The following is a 25022-nucleotide window of genomic DNA, read 5'->3' on the forward strand; positions in this document are numbered from 1 at the left end:
TTAATAAATTTGGAGAAACTATCGCACTTTTGGTCTGCTGACGGATCACAGAATGTATTCATAAATAAACGGAAGGGTTTGTATTAATCCATTAGCTGTTTAAGTGGCTTCACAGGTAATTTTCAATAAATTTCATACATCAGGTACATATTATTGCAATGTTCAAGGTTAAGAGAATTGGAAACCTGACTCTTATACCATGTTTTCCTCGTGTAGGAGCATTTCTTTCTCAAATTGTTTCCATGTGTCATGTTTCCATGACCACAAAATACAAATACATAGATCTTGGGTACCTACTGTATTTTAGTCAAAAAGCATTTACTTTTAGCTCTTGATACATACAGAAAGTTTTGATATTTCTGGTGCCATAGTAGCATTTGTCAATGTAGTCCTGATGTAGAAAATATATACACATACTTATGACTGAGAAGTCTATTTCAGTCAAAAGATGTCTATTTCCAGTCGTTTAAATTCACTTGCACTACCTAAGTTGAGTATGCCTTATTGTCCCGATCAAAAACCTTTAAACATATGTAGTTTTCTGAAATCTACTTCGATAAAAAATTGTCTACTTCCTATTCTTGTAATTTATTTTCGGTTTAGGATATTTGCAGTGCCATAGTTGAGTTTCCCTTGTTCCAATGCGGAAAAAGAAATATATATATATATATATATATATATATATATATATATATACATAAAAAGGACTGAGAAGCCTAACGTCTAGGGGAAAATCCTACTTCTTCTCTAGGGGAAAGCATTCTGGTCCAGCTGTTCTTAGATCAGCACTTAACAATACAATTAGCGATTCATTTATACACCCATAAAAATGTTATTTATAAAGTTCTTTTCTTCATGGAACAAAAATATAATGTATGTTTCCGAGTGAATTTGGGAGAAATATTAATTTGTTTAATATTCTGTGCCAAGTCCATTTTGTATTAATCTCCAAAAAAGGTAAAACACATATTTCTTATTTTTAAAGTTATAATGTAATAAAGTTTAATACCATTTCTATTACTAATTTTATTTAGAAAAAAAAAACAAAATTATAGCTGATCATAAATAATTTTTATAAGAATTCTTATGTACAGATTCAATAAAATGTCAAAACCTGGCCTATTATGGGGACATGCAGTTAAAAAAGTCTCTGGTAGAGAAAATGATACGTAAACTATAAATATATTTAATTTTTGAAGTATAGCTTGCAACACAGCAAACATAACCCTGCCAATACAGGCTTTTTTAACTGCCAAGTGCATTAAAAAAAGTGATATAATTGGTTTTTTATTTTTGTTGTTGTAATACATATTTTTTTAATCTCTACTATAGCCACTTTACATTATTTGTTGTTTTTCAACAGGAAAATACTTAAAAAGTAATTTCAAATAATAACAAAATGCAATTAAGTTTTGATAGTGCTGATAACGATCTGAAGTCGAGAAGGACTGATTGGAAATGCCCCTGCCCATCAGTGCAGACTGATGAGAAAAGAATAACATCCTTTGACATAGTATCTAAATTCAATGATAATCTAATCTAATTTGCTGACTGCAACACACTTATAATAGCGGCCTCTGTATATAACTAATATACCAAAAACTGAAATATTAATTTATTATGGGATTTATAAATGTACTCAATATCTTAAAACTGTCTATATCTTTACTTAGCCGAGATATTTGTAAATACATTTTTGTACCAAGTTTCGATTTGTTTGGGCTTTATTGCTTGGTACAGTTATTGTTTTGGAACTTTCTGATTGAACGGAGGCCACCTGTTTAACGATTAAAAAAGTAGGTATAAAAGTCCAATTAGATTATGAACATAAAAACTATACCTTTATTAAGTATTTTACAAAATTATAAACACACAATTATATCTGAGTATTCCAAAACTCAACAAGGTCGGTGATAAGTGTGACAAAATCGGACAATTGTGAAAAATGGTGGCCTACTGTGAGAAAACCATGTAGCCACACGAAGTCTGATTTTTTTTCAGCACGGTCTATTGTTACATTGCAAAAATGGATTATTAGCAGTAAAATACAATTTCATGTTATGACCATTCACACATTGTTTCAGTGACAGCAAACATCCTTTACTCTGTAAAAACGATATAGCTTCTTTCTCGCTCTTTGATAAATCCCAAATCAAAATAACATCACTCATTGTACTATCTACAAATCACTAGAACAAGTGTAGGTACAGTACGAAAACAAACATAACAATAAGCTACAGAATTAGGTTATGTATGATAAACAGAGACACGAATCGAGTACAATCTGATAAGAGCACTGCACCTACACCGGTTAATGACCTCGACTTGACATACTTTCACTGATTTAACTGTCGGAGCAGATAACAATTCCTATAACATGATAATTGTGTACAGATTATAAACAAATATGTTCAACAGTATTTATTTTGTAACTACCCACCCAAAGTTGCTAAATCCCGTTTAATACTGTCAAGTGTTTAATCAGAAAGTACCGTATTATGAAACAATTCCACAAGCCGTATGTAAGTAAATGTTTGAATGGTGGTGACATTTACTAGTGCTGACTTGATCTGAGCTTGAATTTGGATACTACCTGGAGCAACGTTTTCTTTTTTCACCAAAAGTGTCAAGTGGTGCCTCACCGCAGCCCACACTGATGCCCTGGGGCATTTCCGATCAGTACATTCTCAGATCAAATCCCAGATCGCGCAATATGATCTGACATTGTAAAATTTGGACAATCTCAAACATGATCTGAGATCAGATTACGTGAGCGCTTGTAAAGGTTATCTTTAACTTTGATACTACTAGTAACATATTTATGATAAACTAATCTAAACTTACTTATATTGCATAATAATAAGAAGAACAAAGGAACAGAGTGGCATACTTCTCGCCGACATTGCTTCCTTTAATGATAGCATGTAATTTTCGAAGTTGAGTTCTTTTTAATAACTTTCTTGGTCCCAAGTAAGACAAACTGTTCCAAAAATAGTTGCCTCCAGATAATATCAAAGTACTGTTTTAGCCATAGGCTAGGGTTTCACTTCTAAAAGTATTATTGAGAAGGTAACTTACATGTGACTTTCTAGGCTGTCTGAAATAATGATTTAGTTGACTAATTTCCTACCTTTGGATGATCCACTTTAAGGAATTGTCGTAAACTGCTTAGATATTCGGTGACTTTTGTATTGGCTGGAGGTGATGAGTTTGAAACTATTGACCAGCCCCCAGTCTGATCCATTTCATCTTGATCCGTCATTGTAGCTGCATCAACCATAACCTTAATAATTGTACCTGAGGGCTCTCCTTTAGCCAAATTGTAACACTGTACACAGTTTTTTGCTCCCTGATCACAATGTTGAACAAACTGATGATTGTCGACCGTTGCACTCTGAGGAGGTTTATAGTTGTTCTCAGTACAAGTAGGCCCAGTATCTGGTGCCTTTGCTTGAGGCTCTTGCCTCGAAGAACATGATGGTGTAGAGATTATTGGAGCAGGAACAGGCTGAAAGTTACGTGGAGTCATAACTTGCTTTCTGTGATTTGGAATTTTTACACTGTTATCATCCTGTTGCTGTCTATTATCAGTTGCTGTAAGGAATGGTTGCAGAGGGGCATTATGGTACTGTATCCCCTCAGTGACTATCTGAGGCATCATCACATTGTCAGGCAAAGGTCCCAAGTTAGGAGTTGGAAACCTCCCTGTGAAGTTGTGGATGGGAGGACAAGGGTTGTGATGTATTTGGTGGTGTAAGCCATTTCTGTACTGGGCTATGTGGTTCATTATATAGATTGAAGGGAGTGCTTACTTACAAACTGATACTATGATGGCACCGCTTTTAGACAAATCCTCTTTGCTGTTTCAACATTTATTGGCTTAAGAATATGAGAATCACAATTAAACTTTACATAATAATTACTATGTATGATTTAAACACGATATACACTTGTAACATGACCACAGGTTTCCAAATTATTCAATAAAAGGACTAGACAAAATAATAAAAGAAGTCCAATTAAACGGCGTTATACAAAATTTAAACAGCTGTATTGAATCATCGTTGACAGATGTAGTCAAAGGCAATGCCATTAGAATTAAGTGTTACTATTGAATCAATATATCGTCATATAGAATTTATTAAAATACGAGAAAATACTTTTTAACTTCAAAAACAATGACATACTCATTCCGGTAGCACCTTTTATACTATAAAAATGTTTTAACAATTACACATTTCAAATTGTTCTTATAGGAGTGGATGTTTGATATGTATCTGTAATATAAAACACCAAGCAAACATACAACTAATTACTTCCTTCAGTGTACAAAATTAATGAAAATCTAAATGTACAAATTTGCAAACGCTGCTTATTATTAAGTAATGAAACAATCCACCTGTATACTTCACAAGTATACTTTCAATTAAAAGAGTAACAATGCTATTGTAAATGAGCGTATAAAACTATGAGCATCATACATTATATTTTTCATATAATTATTATAGGTGATGTGTTTGTATTCAACAATAATACAATTACAGTATTTGTACGATATTGTACCATGATATACTGTAATTTACTGTGTTGTACCATAATGTTGGAACATTGAATGGCAGATCACATCAACCTATGTAAATCAAAAATGCTTACTGTGTCTGCTGCTGTGACGTACGTCACGTCATCCTGGTTTGACCTACACCTCCCTTACCCCCTTGCTCAAATTAACCATGCAGTAACCACACAACACCTGTATCCCACGGCCAAAAGTTTATAAGTTAATTTGAAGTCTTTATTTGAGCCTTTCCTTTTTACTCTATAATCGCGAGGAGAATATAAAACAGACAGTGGAAGTGCCGAGTACAATATTATAACCTGTGCGCTATGAAAGTGAAACAAAATTCCGTTAATATTCATTAATATTCCTGGAAACGCCTGCAAGTGCTATAAGTGCACTTATCCTTATAGATAACAATTTCTACGATCATTTTTGGCAACTGACGGATATTTGCAACGCAATTAAAAACATGGCAACAGTTGGATCGATCAGATCGTTTGATAGTGCTGAGTAAACGTGTTAATCAGTATAAAGCGTTTTGAACTTTTGATTTACTGTAAAGGTTTAGACCATAGACTACATAAGGCCAATATATGGACTATGCCTATATAATTGGCATTACATCAGCTGTAGCCATGTCCGCCATCTTGTCGTAGGCAAGAAATATACAAAACTAAGCTCAGTATGGTGCAAAATGTCAATGTTCCTGTTGCAAATAACTTATGATCTAGTCTACTTAGAGTAAAGATAAAGTTTTGAAACTTTGCATGAGTGAAGGTGATAAGTCAAGGACACTAATGGTACCATCTAAAAGTCAAATATAGTTATTATTCCTAATCAAAGTAACATATTAGTTCACATCTATACTGTAACAAGCTAAATTATAAAAAGATAGCCAATTTCTATAGTTTATGGAAAATCAGCTAAGCTGATTTATATGTAAGTCTATACAGGAAACTTCGTCCTATAAAACCCCATCTAACTTCAGTTTCACAACATCGTTGTGTAACATAAATCATATATTAAACATGCGTAAATCAACTACTTTAATTTAACTATTAAAATCGCAATCACTCAAGGCTTGTTTGCAAGTCTCGTTTGATGAAGTTGTGATAAAGTTTACTATTTGCGCTAATATATCGATTGGGGTCTTACTTGATTAGCTTATTGCAACCATGCCAGGCCTTGTTGACAATATACTCATATAACACCACAACCTAGTTAGTCTACAAATTTATCTTTGAAAGTTTTATAATTCCTTATAAATTAAAATGTTTATTTAATGGCTAAAATTTAAACTGAATTAAAAGCATGCCGTACTAAGTTTTCCCGAGTTTTACTATTCCAGAATCTTATATTTATAAATAAAGAACATATTTCATACTCAGGTTTTTAAATCCAATACGGTTCCATTCTGTATAAATAATTAGAGGTTTATTTCTTCAATGTCTCAAAATAAAATGTTTAGGCATAAAATAATGGATAATGCACATGAATGATTAAAAAATCAACCTAAGATGTTTTAATTAGATGCATTTTGGGAATTGATAATACTACATCTACATTTTAAAGAGTCAAACATTAATATACGATTTTAGTTCAAATATTTATGAATCTTCATTTGTATAGTATCATATTCATACATACTATACATGTGGTCTAAAACACTCTAGCTATACTCAATGGAGTAACCTACTTTGTTTTGATATGTGTAAAGATTCATGGAACAAGTTTATTTCGGTCGCTTGAGTATTATGAACATGTAGTAGGTAATATATTAACGTAACAATATTGTTTGGCCTGTAGTCAATTAAAATACATTATAACGAATCCATTTTTTTTTTAGTTAACCTCGTGATAATTGACCTATGTACATTGCTTTTATCAATAATGAGATGTATCTATTAAATATAGTTAACTTACCCCTGTTCGATATTTCCTTTTATTTTTCATCTATTGACACAGCTGTACACAACGCACGAGTTATGCATAATTTTATAAAGGAGAAAATATAAAAAAACTATAAAATTTTAAGTACAGTACATGATAGACTTCGATTGATCAGCATTAATACGTGGTCCGTGGAGTATGTCTATAGAGTCCGGGTATTGAATGAGTGAGGGATGTGCTAAGAGCGAGGGTAGGTTGTTCTGACGCTTGCCACTACATAAACTTAGGTTGATCCATCTCCGGCGGCCGCCATCTTGTTGTAGGCGCGCAAAACTCTTGATTTTACATACACTTTACTCAAAGACTTAGTCACAGGATAACACAGGACAAGCCTTCATTGAAACATATAATCAAATATTGAAAACTATAAGCAAGCAATTAAAATTATAAATCCGGTTTAGGTAACGTGGCTAAAATAAATATTATCCATAAAATACTCCAGACTTAACGTGTCTGGTTGTGTGCATATCATTCTTCTTTGTGAAATTGTAAAAAAGGATTATATCATTGATGAAGATTATTATTTCATTTACACTGGGATCTACAAGAACAAAAATATATAAAGTTAAAAAAAACCCGAAGACCCAGAGCCCAAAAGATTAGTGGGACGGTTTTGTCTGCTATATTTATAAAATAGTCACTAAAAAGTTTTGTAATGTTTTCCAGATCTGCACTTGTACCATCTGAATATTACCACACCACACCTGATACAGCAGTTTACAGATAAAGTATTTAACTAAAACCGAATATACTAAGATATTAAGAACACTGTTCTGAAGCCCTTTACTATTGATTACAACCCAGTAGTCTTGCTCTTGTTATTTTATCGAGTTATAGCCTTATCATTTGCTTATATCTTTTAAAGTATATAGATTGTAAAATCTCCTTGACTGTAATACGCCCGAACTAATAGTATTGAATATAGGTCTTCCAAACGGTCTTATATTTTAAAATGTTACACACTCTTGTAAGCTTAAAAATGTTCTAATCTTCAAGATCTGGATCCCCGTCAGAGTAGAACCTAAGGTGTGAAGAATTTTACTCATGCTAAGGACCCAATTAGTTCTAGTAATTTCATGTCCTCCAAGCCTTTTCTCTAGTTCTTCTTTCGCATCGTTTAACTAATTAACTTTGTACACACAACAAAAAAGTTAATAATAAATAGTATTAAGAAATAACCCCATTAACTTGTACATAATATGGCAAAAGTACCGATTCTCCACCGTTATTTCAAATAACAAAGCACGAGCAAAACAATAAGGGCTAAGTGGAAGAAGACAATACAGAATCGCCAATACTAAAAATTTACGCATTTACTTATATATATAGCATTTTCATAATACATATAAATCTTATTTAAAATATGGTAGTTATAAAAACATGTACTGTTATACCAAATTTATTAAATTAATTATAGATTCGAAATTGCACATTTGAAAACTTCAACATCTCGCAATCGTGCATCATGAGTGAATTGAAGAACAAGCCTATAATATATCACATGACGTAAAATTAATTAATACGTTATTTCATGTAATACCTACTTAAAATAGTAAGCAGAATAAAAAAGAGTACTATATATTACATATATGTATTATAACCATATCGTCATGTAACTTAATTAACAATGAAAAGTTGATAATCACAAAAGTCACCAAACGTAACTATCGATTATTTTGAATTTATCATCACTGTCTGTACTATAAAAAAATAGAAAAATGAAAACACGTCGCATCATCACATGTTGACTTGTTGAGGGAAAGTTTAAAGATCGTGTAATTTTTAAGGTTAAGGTTAAGTTTAAGGTTAAAGTAAGTAAGGTTCAGCGTAAAGAGAAAGAGAAACTCTAGGAAGAAGCAGGATAGGTGCTGGAACTGAAAGGATAGAATTCTCAGTCGAATTTTTAGTAGACTTTAATTATTAAGCTTACTTATTTTATAGTTAAATCATATATACTTTAATTCATCTGACAATTGTTCACTAAAACATGGAATCCAGAGTTAGAGATCTTTGTCTTCAATTGTACCAAATTGGTGCTTTGAAATTTGGAGATTTTAAAATGAAAGTTGGTGTCAACTCTCCTGTGTATTTTGATTTAAGAATGATGATATCTTATCCAACAGTTATGGTGAGTAATAGACTAGGCTAACGGAACCTATAGCTATGAGTTAAATATTCCTTGGTGACAGGCTATATTTCAGCATTTTGTATGGTAGAGTATGATAAGCGGACCTGGTTTTTTGTATCGAAGAATGTAATCATCGATACCTAATATTCGCATCTCAAATCCTAGATTATCAATCGATATAAAAGTATTTATAGTCCTCAATAACAATCATGTTTTAAATTAAAATATGAATTTAATATTTACAGTGATAAAACAAATTATTATAACCAAAATTAGGAAAACTGAAGACAACTATATTTGCTCCTCTCACAGTTAGTTGTTTCTTTGGGTAGGGTACGATAAGCGGACCCGGTTTTTATATCGAAATTGGCAAACTATATTACTCAATCATAACCATCGATATAATCAATCGATACTAATTAATTACTTTGAACAATTAACTTAAATATTCTACATCTACAGCTGTAAACACTTTCAAGTAATACACGCAAGGTAATATTTCAATTTTACATAAGTAACATTTGATTATTGAATGGCAGTCAATAAAAAAAAAAAAAAAAAAAAAAAAAAAAAAAAAAACATTGCTTTGACAGATGATAATACATGTTTTTCGTAGCTTCAACATGTAGGACTCATACCGAAAAACCCATTATGTGAAATTTGTGGGAAGAAACAAATGTAGGTAACTGTGAGAGGAGTAGGTAAATATGGTCGTCTTCAGTTTTCCTAATTTTGGTTATAATAATTTATTTGATCACTGTTAATATTAAATTCACATTTAATTTAAAACAAAGGCTATGTTTGTTGTTGCGGACTACAAACACTTTTATATCTATTGGTAGTCTAGGATTTGAGATAAAAGGTATCGATGATTACATTCTTCGATATAAAAAACCGGGTCCGCTTATCGTACCCTACCTGTTTCTTTTCCACAAATTTAATATAATGGATTTTTTGGTACGAGTCCAACTTGTTGAAGCCACGTAAAACATGTCATCATCTTTCAAAGCAATGTCGTGTAGTTTTCTAAAATTGACTGCCATTTTTAATAATCAAATCTTACTTATGTAAAATTGAAATATTTCCTTAGGTGTATTATTTGAAAGTATTTACAGCTGTTGATATAGATTATTTAAGTTAATTGTTAAAAATAATTAATCAGTATTGATTGATTATATCAGTGGTTATTATTAAGTAATATTTTTTGCCAATTTTGATATAAAAAACCGAGTCCGCTTATCGTACTCTACCCTTTGTTTTTCCAAAAGGAAAAACCTAACCTTTAAGTACTGGCACAGTGTGTTTTCAGATCCTACTATAGTAAATCTAAAGACAACAATGAGAAGGGTTTAGCTGCAATGCTGCTACCACTAACCTAGTTCCTGAACCAGTTCAATTAACAAAACTAAATTAATTTTATTATTTGAAAACAAAACAAACAAATACAAAACATAATGTAGGGAATCTACTTAACCCTTAGCGAGCCACAAATAAATAATCAAAACTACTCCTAAGAGCCATACACCTTAAAAATAAAAAAATTCCCACAAATCAAAACCAATTTGTTTTTATAATTCTTATAACATAAGAGGTAAAAAAGCGACAAAATATTTTTGGTACTTTGGGATTATACCGACCACACCCGTATGAAGAACACAAAAATATAAATTTATAGAAACAAACATGATAGAACGAAAAAACAACTCTTTAATTACAAAATTACAAGCATTTCCAGGTATTGTGATTGGTATTGTTATCGCTGTTATCTTATCTTTCTCGAGAATCCCGATTACGGCAGGCCGCGCAGCATCACATGATTATTTAAGCTTTTTGCACGGTACATAATTGCCTTTCCATTACAATTTAATTTATATTTCTGATCAGCCCCTCTAGAATTTGATATTTTACTGATAGGTACTATCTCGAGGGATGGTTTTCTTTCGTTGACATCAGCGTGGACTTCGGCAGCACCCGCGCTGATGGCCGGAGGCACTTGCATTTTGGGTGGCGGAGTGTGATCAAGAACGAAAACAAGCTTTAAATGTTTTTTTCAATAAAGAGTTTAGTTTTTGTTTGGTAATGTTTGTTTTTGTTGAATTTTGTATTTGGAGAAATGTACGGGTAAAACACGGAAGTACAAAGCGACGCACCAGCTGAACGGGCGGCGAGATTCTGCAATCACGTTATCTACTAGACCGCTCGACTTTGACCTCTGTCTGAGGATGGGGAGGGGTTTGCGATAAGACAATTCCTGTTTTATATTGACAAAATATTGTTCTACGCTAATCTAGTAATCAGTAGAAGCAAAATGTCAAATAACGATTCATGTCTGGGTGTGGTCGGTATAATCCCAAAGTACCATATTTTTTTCACTCTTTATTGTTAATTTACAGCCAAAAAATGGTAAAATCATAATTTCGCTGAAAAAATTTTATTTTGACATTCTGACATCACGTAATAATACATAAACTACACTGTACATTGATTAAAAATATTGATTAACATCAAAATTGAAAAGATAAATACGCGGTTCGAAAATGGAAGGGCGAATAAACACCTAACCCCACGGAAGGCTACAGGCAGACTGAGTGCACGTCAATAGACGTCGTTGGCTCTTCGGGAGACTATGAACATCCGGCTGCCCGCCTTTTTGCTGCTCGAACAAGTGCCGTGACCTTCAAAATAGACACAAACGGTTGTCCCTTGTTTAAATAAAACTTGTTTAACAGTTTTTACTAAGTTTGTTACCCAGAAATGCTTTTAAATAATATATTTTTTTAAATTGATTTTGCGTCAGTGGACGTCGTTGGCTTTTAGCGCTAGTTTAGGCATGACGTCTAGTAACGTCATTGGCTCGGAAAGGGTTAACATACATTCTAAAACTAAAAATACCGTTTTTCATGAACAAAATGTACTTTATTTCACAGACAAAATGCAAAAAAAAAAAAAAATCTATAAATGACCGTACCTCAGAAACTTAGGTAAAGATTTCGATAAAAACTTTCTATACACATTCAAATCAGGGTCTACTGTATGTGCATATCATTCTTCTTTGTGAAAATTGTAAAAAAGGATTACATCATTGATAAAGATTATTATTTTATTTACACTGGGATCTACAAGAACAAAAATATATAAAGTTTAACAAACCCGAAGACCCAGCCCAAAAGATTAGTGGGACGGTTTTGTCTGCTATATTTATAAAATAGTCACTAAAAAGTTTTGTAATTTTTTCCAGATCTGCACTTGTACCATCTGTAATATTAAACTGCCACACCACATCTGATATAGCAGTTTACAGATAAAATATTTAACTAAAACCGAATATACTAAGATATTAAGAATACTGTTCTGAAGCCCTTTACTATTGATTACAACCCAGTAGTCTTGCTCTTGTTATTTTATTGAGTTATAGTCTCATCATTTGCTTTTTTCTCAAGACGTTTAACACATTAATTTTCTTTTGGGCTGAAAGCTTTATCCTTGTATTTTAATCTCCTAGGCGATTCTTTTGCAGGCTTAAGGAAAATACAGTAACTGTAATATTTTCCATCTCTGGATTGCTAACTGCATGGTCGTTATGTTTGTACTGCCTGTTGCAATTTTTTTCAGTGGACAGGTGTTCAATTTCAATTAAGTTAAAAAGTGGTCAAGTTGCAAAATTCTGAATGGTCTGAGAGACAGTTTTTAATAACTTTTAAACATCTAATTCAAGGCCATGAAGCTGCAGTTGTCAGAGTTGACCCTGCAGGCGTCCATCATATTTCCTTAAATGTACCCTGATTTTTATAAGTTTTGCAGTTCCTCAATGTAAAATTAATAAAAAGACCTTACAAAAGTATAGGTGAATTTTATATAGGACAGATGTGTTGTAGCTGTCTATAGTAACCTTCCTTTCATCTAAACATAGAAGAAAGCCAAATTTTTTTGTAAGCTTATAGGCTATATGTTATAATATTATATAGTTTTAATCTCTTAAAATACTTAGGGACACAAACCACAATGCTTTATTAGAATAACAAATTATATTTGATTAAATACATATATTTATTATTTGTTATCTGTAAGTACTGCCACAGAAAGTTTAAAAACCAAATTCTGAAACTAGTGATGATGTCATGGCATTGGTAGCACCATCGCTGGTCAAATTTATATGAAATCTGACACTAAATATTTAATTGCAGGAGTCTCTCTCCAATCTACTTTGGGACTTCGCAAAGTCAGAGGGTGTGGAGTGCGATGTTGTCTGCGGAGTGCCTTACACTGCACTTCCACTGGCCACACTGATTGCAGTAAAAGCTGATCTACCGATGTTGATAAGACGGAAAGAAGCAAAAGATTACGGCACCAAGAAGCTTATCGAAGGTGTTTATAGCAAAGATGATTTGTGCATTATATTCGAGGATGTAGTCACCACTGGTTCCAGTATTTTGGAAACAGTAAACGTAAGTAGTCCTACTAAACCTATTGTGAAAATTGGATTTGGGAATTTAAATTTGAACTAAGTGGCCCAACACCTCAACCTATTCGTTAGATCATAAAAGGTGTATTTCACATGTGGCTTTCATCTTGTAATGTCAAACTGAAGATGCATTATTAGTTTAGACGTTTAATTTGAGTAGCACTGATGCAACAATAACTCTCAATGTTGGCATGTTAATATAGTCCTAGCACTTTAAACTTCATAATCTTGAAACCTCACAAAACAAAATCTTTATGAGCGTATACATTCTTTTATAAAAACATGAACTTAATTTAGTTACAATTAATCTGAAATCATGTTTGTAAACATATTCAATAATAGTTTAATTGTATACTTCTAAAACTTTTAAACTTCATAATCTTGAAACCTCACAAAACAAAATTGTTATAAGTGTATAAATTCTTTTGTAAAAACATGAACTTAATTTAGTTACAATTAATCTAAAATCATGTTTGTAGACACTGTTGTACAACAGTTTAATTGTATACTTCTAAAACTTTTAACTGCCACCATCTATAAAATACCCAAAATAAAAATTGATCTCAATGCAAATGACATCCATTTTGATATGTTCTATTGGTTAAGACTGGCAACAACCTCAACCAAGCAATGTGTTAATAATATCTCTGTTAAGTCTGAATGTAAGGACGACAGTAATTATCGTGTTTACAATTTTTCCCTCAATGTTGTATACTTCTTATAACTTTGTACGCTCATTGCATTGAGATATAAAAAGATGAGAGTGATTGCAAAAGGCAGATTCCTTTGAAATCAATTTGTACACAATTTGTCACTATTAATTAAAACTAGCCTTTTTATTGACAAATAAACTATTTACAAAACTGACCATTTGACCCAAATTCAAATGCATGTTACAATATAGCAAGTTTGAACAATTATTTTAACTACCAATTATTACACTTTTCTTGTCTTGTCTATTATTTTATTTTATAATTTAAACTTAACCAGCATAATTTAATATAACAAGTACTTTATAATAGTTGTTATAATAGTATAATTTGAATTCAACACAACTACAATTTACTATAACACAAGATAAAACAATTAACGTGAACAATATCCTAACAAGAAAAACACAATAACGAGATATACAGTAAACACATTTGTGACGTCATATTGAGTTTAACACATGCCACTGGCAGTCAACAGATGTTTGGTTACGGCTCTGTACAACACGCAAGGAAGAATATCAGATGTGCGAGGCGAGAGTAATGGTCTCCCTCTCCCCCTGCCATGGAATTTAGGTAATTTAAAAATACTTCCCAGCCAACCGTGATAAGCAAAAAGCATGCCTCTGCCACATAATAGGTTTTTTGTGAACTGCATACTCTCCAAGAGAAACAATGTATTATTTAGGATATATGCAGGAAGTTCACAAACTTCTGTGGTTGATAGTGTTATAATTTTAAACAATAAATGTCATATAAACATAGATCGAGAAATGTCTTGTTTAACCTCTAGCCACCATTTTATATTTTTTATAAAAAAATTATTATCTCTAAAAATAGTGAGGCTAAAGAAACCAAATGTGGCACATAGATTTAAATATTATATAAGAGGAAAATTAATAAAAATAATTGTGTTATTTTCTTTTATATGAGGGGGTACCCCAAAGTTGCCGGAATAGCTCTGCCGTAGGCGGAGCTTGCGTAGTACAAATTCTCGCCACTTGGCTCTTATAGCGCTGCTATCTGCCAGCTCAGTGTCTCCTGTTGCGTTGACATGACGTGTTCTGTCCCCGTGCAGTAATAGTTTTAGCTAGTGCTGTTTTGCGATCGTGCCGTTTTTTATGATGGCAAGTTTGAGTGAACAGCGTGTAGCTGTAAAATTTTGTTTTCTGCTTGGCAAAAACGTCGCTGAACAGTTGAAATGTTGAAGATAGTCTACAAAGACGACGCTATGGGGAAAACCCAAGTGTACAAATGGTTTTCTCGGTTTAAAAATGGTGACATGTCAATTCAGGACAAACCTCATTCTGGACGACCATCGACTTCCCAAACAGATGGAAATCTTGTGAAAGTGAAAGAAATTGTGCTTGCAGACCGACGACAGATTATCGAGCAAATATCATAGGCTAGTGGGCTGTCATGGAGCTCAGTTGAAAGGATTTTAACCAAAGATTTGAACATGAAAAGGGTTGCTGCCAAGTTTGTGCCTCATGCTCTCACTGACTTTCAAAAGGAACGTCGAATTGAAGCCTGCTGTGATTTGAAGCAGCTTGGGTTTTCCCCATAGCGTCGTCTTTGTAGGCTATCTTCAACATTTCAACTGTTGTAATACAGTATCTAAATAAGAGGAGTTTTAAAACCCTTGATTCTTCTTAGTAAATCTGGTATCTTTAAGTTAATCCATTAATTAACATTTTGGAAGGAGTTTAGTCAAAGATTTACAAAAATGCATTATTCTTAATAACAACATCATTTTTATTACATATTTATTTTGAATATGTTTTGTCATAAACAACCAAAATATGGCATTTAAATTCACTAATAAAGATTCAATGTCTAAAACCTCTTGTTCACATTTTTTTTAAACTCATCTTCTTAATAATATCTCAGCTATAATATTTAATTATATTTTTTAATAAGAAATTCTCAAATATTTTAAATAATTTGTATTTAAAAACTACTTATGTAGATATCTTATTAGTCTCAAAAGTTTATAAAACAGTCTAACTTCTATAGCATAATATCTAACTTCAAGAGTACAGAGAAACAAATGCAACACACATTCATATTGTCTACATAACGTAAAAAGTTTTAAATTTATGTAGTCTAAAAAATGTTGCTTTTATTTTACTTAGGGTGTTGTCAATAAATTATTAATAGCTATATACTCTTATAATTTAAAATAAATAAGTTTTGAATTGTATTATACAAAAAGAAGTAATAACTGATTCAAGAAACAACAACTTCTTCAACATAAAACCAACTGCACTACAAAACCATACCATACACACAATGGTATTAATGCCGTGTGTTAACAAAGTAATTGTATAAAAAATAAATTATTTATTTGCCATAAATCTTAATTTGCAGTAAGGTGCATTGTCAACCACTTACAAGACCACATAAAGTCTTTTATATACATTGATTCAGCTTAATAATTTATATGAACAGTAAATTATGAGGTGGGTGGGAGAACTATCGTATTGTACCTTAAACTATTTATTACATTAATTTTTACCAATTCTGGTACCCTCTGATCACCATTTGTTCCTGTAAATGACACTTTTTTTTGTCATGGACATTTCTCTACCTTTCATATAATTGTTTAATTAATTTAGCACCATTCCATTTCTTATTGCATTTTCATTGTAAATATCCGTGATTTTACGACATATTTCTGCTGCCTTGATATTCCTTACATGAAAAAGCTAAATGGCAAACCTGGTCTTACAGTCGGTGAAAACATTTTAAACATTTTAGACAACCACAGTAAGTACAAAACTAGTCATTTTGTAGTGGCATCAGTGTGGAGCTGATCAGATGATGTACTATAAGTACATCTACTCAGAGTAATGACAATATTGTGCAGCAAGAGGGTTACTTGCATTCCAGACACCTTGTTATTATCAAAAAGAATGTTTAATGTTAATGTTATGTTTGTTTATTTTATACTTTCTCAATCTAACCTGTTTTTTACTGTAAATTCTATTGAGGTATATTTCTAACAGGATCTGAAACATGAAGGGTTGGTAGTGAAGGAGGTAGTGGCAGTGTTGGACAGGGAGCAAGGAGGCATTGGCAACTTGGCAAGGCAGGGGATCTCCTTGAAGCCTCTCATGACGCTCACTCAGGTAAGAATCCAATCCTGATAAAACTTGGGAAGTTCAAGATTTTGTAAGGACAATTTTTCACAAATGTCATCAAGCAGTAAAAAGATAACCATTTTGATGTAGTTAGATTTGTACTCTAATGCTATTGTCATAAAAACCGCAGTTCAGGTATAGTTGATGTATATTTCAATCCATTCTTACAATTAAAAAAAAAACATGTGAATAATTATTAATTGTCAGTTTGTTTAATAAGTGTTATTTTGACTGCAATGAGCCATAGAGGTTCGATGTGTGCGGTACCTAGAGCATATAGTGGCTCTGCGTGGAACTTTATGTCATTGACCTTTGGTTTTTGACATAAAATACATAAAAATAAATAAAAAAGCCAGCACTACTGTGACTAATCTTCACTGCCTGACTGCAGCCCCTCAGAAAGGTCCTAAACCATTTATGAGGAACTCTTCTAACACCATAGTGTTCCAACTTATTTAATAATAATTCCTGATCAACACAGTCAAAAGCCTTTTGGAGGTCATAGAACAGGCCACTGGCTGCATCTCCCTGGTCCAAAGCAGTCAGTTCAGAGTCAGATAAACTGATGATAGCATCTGATATTGATAACTGGAATTGGAAGCCAAATTTATCCCTTTTTTATGTATGATTATTTTCACACCTGGGTGATTTAAATATTTAAACTGGCAGCAGTTGAGAATATCATGCATCACAAGTATTTTTATAATATGAATACACTTTCTTCTACAATTCAAAAGTAACTGTTTGTATCACCGTCCATCACTTGTTTTTATCACAAAAAATAAGATATTTAAAACAAACGACGTTGAGAAATTTATTCATGACACTCTGGACAAAATGGTTTAAGCAGACTGGCAATCCAGAGTTCTTCACTCAGAAGTCTTACAGCAAGCTGATTTTGAAAAGGAATGTGTCTGCACAAGTGTTATAGAGCAAATAATAATAATAATAAAATTGGCAGATAATTTCGACACAAGTATGAGTGAGGCAGAAAGTGGAAATGATAATGATTCTGAGGTTTTGGCTACAGTATTGCTTCCTAAGAACGAATAAATAATACCTATACAAGTGTAAAGGTAAGAATATTAATTTCATTCATACTCTTTAACTTACTTTTTTACAATTGTAATAATTAGTGAAAATTGGGATTATTTGATAAATTAAAATTGTAATTATATATTATAATTTTGGGTAATTTCTTACAATCAAGCAATATATTTAGTGTTCAATTTAAGCAACACAGTGTGGCATATCATATTATATATTAAAAAACAATGCTTAGTAATCATTTAAAAATGTTTATAATACAGGCCTAAATAGTCTCATCTGAAAAGATTGTCGTATATATTGTATGGTAAATAAGCAAGCACTTTACACTGACTAGCTGACAGGGCGATTTATTTTTGTTTTATTCAATGGTTAGTTTATAATAACATTATTAAACTATAATATAGGAAACTCTCATAGCATTTTTAATAACTTTTTGTTGAGCCTTTATCTTTATACTGATAAGATTTCAATGTTCAGTATCAGTGTTAGTTTGAGGATTGTATAGTACAACTGTGGCAACGGTCTGTCGGCCACAGCACACCATGCCGTATCAGACGGAGGTTTTGTGGCAATGTTTTGCTGCCAACTGCACTCTCTGGTGGTTCCTGGTATACATATTTTATTAATGTTAATATAATTTTAACAATAAAATATTAGATATTTGCTTGTTTCTGTAGTAATATAATATGTTTTCACCTTAGAGTGGCATTTTTACAACTTTTGAATTTTACTAAAATTAAATTATTTATGCTTGTTCTGTAGAATATGCAACTCTTGTTATATGCTCAAAACAATATGTACTTTTAAGTTATGATATATTATTTGGGTTCAACTTACGTTTTTGAGAGTATTGCACCTCAAACTTAGAATTCGTGAACACAAAAACTTAGGTGATAGCACAATATTTACAAAAGTTATGAAATTTAATAATTAAGCGTGTAAAAGCAGTTGTGGTGGTCTTGGTATTTTACAATGCTGAAACATCTAGAGGTCAACTATTAAAGGGATAATGTCCATCTGTACGTGTAAATGCTTGTTACTAAGGTACACATTCAGCAAAAAGTAGTTGACAACATAGCGTTTGGTTGCTATGGGAGATGATTAAAATGTAGTTCTTGAATTGTTATGTATCTTATTTTAAGTATTGCTATTCTGGTGCTATTCTTTTCCTCCTTTTATCTTTTAAATTCAAATTATCAGAATTAAATGTCACCTAAGAATATTGTGGCATTTGAATGAACGTAATTACAAGTATTGTCTAGCCATTGAAAACTGAGATGCTTCTTCCATTTGTGTTAGATACTGCGTCATCTGAAGGCAGCCGGGAAGATTGATGACAATACCATCAACAGAATTCAAACCTATGTCCAGCAGAACCAGTTGGATCCAAGAGGAGAACCTATAAAAAGTGGTGATTGAGTAACCTTTATTTGTAGATGAAACTTTTAATTAAATTTGTAAATTTATTAGCAATCTATATATGTATAAAAGGAGATATCCTGAATGATTCATCAACTCCCAGCAAAAGCCATGAATTTGGTACTTCTCTTGTGTTTTTCAATTGGGCCTGATTATATAAAGACCCAAAATTACTATTTCAAATGTCTATAATTTCTCATTTCAACTAATTAATTTCAATTAATTTTACCAACAAATGTTTTTGTACCTTTTCTGTCTTCAGGAAGGGTATCTTGAAGGATTGTGACTATTATATTTTTTTAAGTTACTCCACCCAAAATCGATTGCAACACCTTAACCATAAACACTAAAATAATGTGTACTTAATATGCCTACTTCCTTTTCAAAATGATATAGAGCTGCATCATTTATACATCATAAGTATGTCAACTAAAAAAAGGACTTAAACTTTAGGATTCCTTCACACTGACTTAAAATAATTTAATTCTTACTGAAATTGTTGGAGCTATTCAATAAAATATTGGAAAGAAATTCAAGTTATTTCATAGGTGCTTGTAAAAACTCATTTACTTTCCGAGGCCCCAAAACACTACTCATTAAATTTAAATATAAAATTTCATGAGATTGAAATATCTTTCAGTGACGATTACTTATCTTTAAAGTATTTTGAATTTCATTTTAAAACAATATGCCCATGGTTTCCCTGTTTTTCAGAAGAAAATTTCATGCGAAGTCGTGGGTAACTGCTAGTAAGTTAATGAATAAACATTCGTTGAATGTATTACATGAATATTGTGTTTAGTGTTTAGTGATATTAAATTCCAATAAAGGAATTCACTCACTCCTAGGAGCTGTATCCATTCATTATTTGAGTCCCATTCTCTGCTATTGAACCCATGAACTTTTGTACCAAAGCACAGTACACGAGTCCACTCCAGTTGGTCAGGATAGAACCCCATAAACTTTTGCGTATAGCACACTGACCAACTGGAGCAGGTCAAGATTGAATCCATACATTTTGCACTAAAGCACACTATGCTAGTCGACAGCAGCAGACAGGATCGAATCTATGTATTTGTGCACTAAAGCTCACCACATATGCCTGCCCCCCTTCCCCAATATGTAGATTGATAAGTTCCTTGATGTGAAGGAGAGTGATATAATCTCAACTCCTTAGGATCACAGCTCAAATAAGAAGGTCTGGCCGCAGGGTGTATACTATCACTGCTCCTCAGTAATATTGTAGTTGATGGTCTTATTCACAAATTATCATGTGTTAGAAGTCGTCTGCTTTGAATTGAAACAGAACTTGAGTGAGCTCTATTATTTAGTTAGTTTAATAGTAGAATTTGGTGTTGTAAGTGCTTAAAACATTTTAAATATATTTTTAAAACTGTAAACAAATTTACTGAATAAAAGTTTACAAAAACTGTTAACTGTAATTCAATAATAATTATTTCTAAACTGGTTTGATAACCTAAAACCTATAAAATAAGAAATTTTGTTTGTGAATTTGTAATTGTAATTTGTGACAATTTGTATTATCAAAGCACATTTATTAGTAGGCATAGTACAAGGATATTAATTTTAATTGGTGTGCTAATAATATCTTTATTTGGATGGAATAAAACCTACCAAAGAATTCTTGTTTATTCTTGTTTTTGTGCAGCTGAAGGATAACAGACTCATCTTCTGAGTCTCTTTTCAACTTGTATAGTCCAGTGGCTATAGTTTGTGTTTAGTGAATCTGGGGTCCTCAGATCAAATCCTACTCGAGGCAGTGAATCTTTTTGCTAGTCAAAATAACAAATTATTATTAATAATCAATATTTCTCTTCTCTTTCGTGTTTATTATTTATACATTTTTAAGTATTAAATTGTTTTTCTTATTTAGTAATTTAATTAAAATTTGTATATTGATTATATTAATGCAAAAATAATAAAAATAAATATTATTGTTATTTTATATTAATTTTTTAACAGGATCAAAAACAAAGTATAAAAAATGCCTAAATATCATTGTGGAAAATGTAAAATATTGATTATATTAATGTAAAAATAATAAAAATAAATATTATTGTTATTTTATATTTATTTTTTAACAGGATCAAAAACAAAGTATCAAAAATGCCTAAATATCATTGTGGAAAATGTAAACAAATCTTGGTAAATATCATGCTGTGTTATGTATAGGAACCTGCTCAATGTGGTTTCATCTGAAGTGTACAGACATAAAACAAGAAGGGTTTAAACAAATTGAGAAACAACACATTGTGGTTCTGCAATGAATGTAACTTAATTAACTTGAGCTACAATGAAGACCAAGATGTTGAAAATATAAATGAGAACCTAACTTCAGAAATATAAAACTTGAATGAAGTAGTTAAGACATTGAATGAAGACCTTACATTTGCCAAGGAAGAAATAGCAGAATTAAGAAGTCATAGTTCAAGACTAGAAATTTTGGTCTTAGAAAAAGCAGAGAAGAACTTGTTACTTGAAAGAAAATTAAAGGCTTTATTGGACCAAATGATTGTAAATAAAGGAAAACAATGGCAGTCTGAAACAAAAAGTTTGCCTCCTGCAAAGAACATTCAAAAACCTCACAACACTCCAGTAGCATTATCAGAAAAAGAACTTTTCTGAAATGTTGTAAGTAAGAACATCAGAAATTCTTCTAAAGGCAAAATGCATAAAAAAGCAGCCATTAACCCATTGGCCTTGTATCACGGAACGGTTCCGTGACAGCTAGTCTGGGCTCAAAATTTATATCACGGAACCGTTCCGTGACAAGTACAGCGCCATCTAAATAATTTTTGTTTAATTTTATATGAGTAAAAAAAATTTTTTTTTATTTAAAAAATTCCAAAACTTTTTTAGTTTGTACAGCATTATTATTTTTAAATTATGACCAAATATATCACTATCTATTTATTATTAAAGTCCATTTCATGTTAATCCAAAAAGATATAAAATATAACCAAATAACTTGAAAAATAAATTTTTTATAAACGTATAACAATACTCTTATGTTTTTAGCATTTTTAATAGGATAACTCCAGTTGAGCTGATAATAAAAATATGTATAAGCCAATGGGTTAAGTACAGTTGCAACCTACAATTTACTATGAAGTACTTTCTTTTGACATGGATGACTATGAAGAACCCCAGAGTATTGATGCTGAGAATGTTGCAGATGAATGTGAAAACATTGTTACAAAAAAGAAATTGCTACTATGTTCAGACAGTCATGGAAGGGATATTGCTTGGAATATTAATAATATACAAAACTCATTTGAGGCTATAGGTTATGTCAAACCCTTAGGAAAGAGTGAACAAGTCCTGAATATGATAAACTTCGAAAAAGATAATTGTACAAATAACGATGTATTTGTTCTTATGTGTGGAGCAAATGATGTTGCTAAAAATGAATCTCAAGTTGCCATTAGTAACATTACAAAAGCCCTTGAAATGGCAAAATGTTACATAAGTAATGTAGTTTTGGTGGACTGCCTAATCGATATGACCTGGACGAGTGGTCGTGTTTTAATGAAGAGACAAGGAAAACCAATGAAATCCTGAAGAAACTCTCTGAGAAGTATCCTAATGTGACATTAGTTGAAGCCAGTAAAGTAAATGAACACCTGCATACTACACATGGTTTACACTTTAGTGTTAGTGGAAAAAGGTGGCTGGCTCAGATAATACAACAGTATGACACAATCCAGACAAGCTACCCACATCATTTCTAAGCGTAGACACGAGTGTCCATCAGTATTGTACCGAATCGCCAGTGTTGCAGTCAGCCCAAACAAATGAAGCCAACAACTCGGGGAACTCACAATCCCCAGTTCCAAGTCGCCACCCACCCTCGCCACTGATGAGAACACATTAACCGACTCCATGGCATTTAATATCTTTCATTTGGAGTCAATTAAAAATAAACTTGACATGTTAAATATTTGGATAAATGAACTTAATATAACTATTGATATAATAATAAACATTGGCTTGTTGAAGAGGAATTACTTCTATATCATCCACTAGAGTTTAATGTAGCCAGTAATTATTGCAGAAAACCTTTCCTTATAAGAGGAGGAAGCAGTGTATGTGCCAGGGTTGGGATGGAATTTCAGATAATTAGCTTTGAAAACTATATTGTTTTCCTCTTTTATTTGAAGCTTCAGCAATTTTACTAAAAAAAGAAAATATGTATTGAACCTGGAAAAACAAGAGGAGAGGCATGTTTAGACAAAACATTATCACTAGTATAAGTGCAGGAAAACTTAAAAGAGTAGTAGAACCACTTGTCTGACCATGCTGGCATCTTAACTAGCTTATATAAATGTAATTTGACAAACATACAAAAAAACTAAAAAACTGTAAAAACTAATAACATGGACAAAATGATAAGAGTGATGACACCTATCACCATTGATATTTTTAAATACTACTTCTTGAAGCTTCAATATTTTTTAGACTTGATGAGGCATTTTATTATTTTATTAATTTATTGACTAGTTTACATAAAGAAACATGTTATTTAAAAGAAGTTATAGTTAAAAATCCAAAAAGGCCAAATATACACCAAAACTTTAGAAGGTTTGTTTTAGTTTGTTATGACAATGTAAAAAATAGTAAAGGTTAGAAAGAGAACTGTTGGCTAAATCTGTGTACAAGGAAGCTAGAAAACAGTATCAAACTTTGATTAAGGAAGAAAAGCTATTGTCAAATGAAGATTACATTGAGTCTCAAAATAAATGTAAAGCTGCATGGAATATTATGAAAGCTGAAAAAACACAGAATCACAATCTCTTGAGTCTCCTATTAATTCTAATATTTTTAGTGAATATTTTATAAATGTAGCGATTGATATGAATAAAACACAAGTACCTGCTGATTTTAGGCTCTTAACTTAGTAAATAATTATGTAAATAGTTGTACTTCAAGAAATACTATTATATTGGAAAATAATTGTTATTGAAGATATCTTAAAGTGTGTTTCGAAATTAAATCTATCTGGTAGTGAAGATTACTATGGTTTTTCAAATAAGATTACTAAACAGATTATCAGTGTCGTAGCTGAACCACTAACTTATCTATTTAATGGGATGTTAATTGAAGGCACATTTCCTCAATATTTAAAATAGCAAAAGTGGTTCCTATCTACAAGAAGGATGATAAAACAAACCCTTCCAGTTATTGTCCCATATCTTTAATACCTATTTTTAGCAAAATATTTTAATACTGTATTAATTACAAACCTTTTTCATGATAAATGATCTCTTATATAGATACAGATACAGATACAGATAACTTTATTCATGAGCTTCAAGCACAGAATGGTGTCAAAATTTTTATAATTATAATTTATTTATTTATTTTTTGTAGTGTAGTGTCAAGTAGCACTGCTGACGTCAGGTCTTACGCGAGCGATGAACTCCTCCATGCTGTATAGTGGGATGTCTGCAAGCCATTGCCGGAGCCTCTTCTTCAACGTGGAGGGTGTGCCTTCTTTTATTGACTGTGGAAGCATATTGTACAGTTTTGCTCCAGCGTATGAGGGTTTCTTTGAGAAAATAGAAGTTCTGTGGATGGGAAG

At 31.9% G+C, this 25022-nt stretch overlaps 2 protein-coding genes across 8 annotated transcripts in view; one reads left to right on the forward strand and one right to left on the reverse strand.

The window, feature by feature from the left end:
• The window catches only part of LOC124354392 (zinc finger protein 436-like), a 29553-nt gene extending 25519 nt beyond the window's left edge, over window positions 1-4034 (reverse strand). For all 7 annotated transcript variants that reach the window (XM_046804815.1, XM_046804813.1, XM_046804811.1 and 4 more), the window contains exon 1: window positions 3131-4034. In XM_046804815.1, the coding sequence (XP_046660771.1) occupies window positions 3131-3787 (657 nt within the window). In that variant the 5' untranslated portion in view covers window positions 3788-4034. The remainder of the gene's footprint in view (window positions 1-3130) is intronic.
• Window positions 4035-8235: 4201 nt separating this feature from the next.
• LOC124354396 (uridine 5'-monophosphate synthase) overlaps window positions 8236-25022 on the forward strand; it is a 38946-nt gene continuing 22159 nt past the window's right edge. The window contains exons 1-4 of the mRNA XM_046804818.1: window positions 8236-8636; window positions 12821-13081; window positions 16817-16939; window positions 19301-19412. Of these exons, the coding sequence (XP_046660774.1) occupies window positions 8496-8636; window positions 12821-13081; window positions 16817-16939; window positions 19301-19412 (637 nt within the window). The 5' untranslated portion in view covers window positions 8236-8495. The remainder of the gene's footprint in view (window positions 8637-12820; window positions 13082-16816; window positions 16940-19300; window positions 19413-25022) is intronic.

This window comes from Homalodisca vitripennis, chromosome 2, assembly GCF_021130785.1.
Source record: "Homalodisca vitripennis isolate AUS2020 chromosome 2, UT_GWSS_2.1, whole genome shotgun sequence".
Lineage (NCBI taxonomy): Eukaryota > Metazoa > Arthropoda > Insecta > Hemiptera > Cicadellidae > Homalodisca > Homalodisca vitripennis.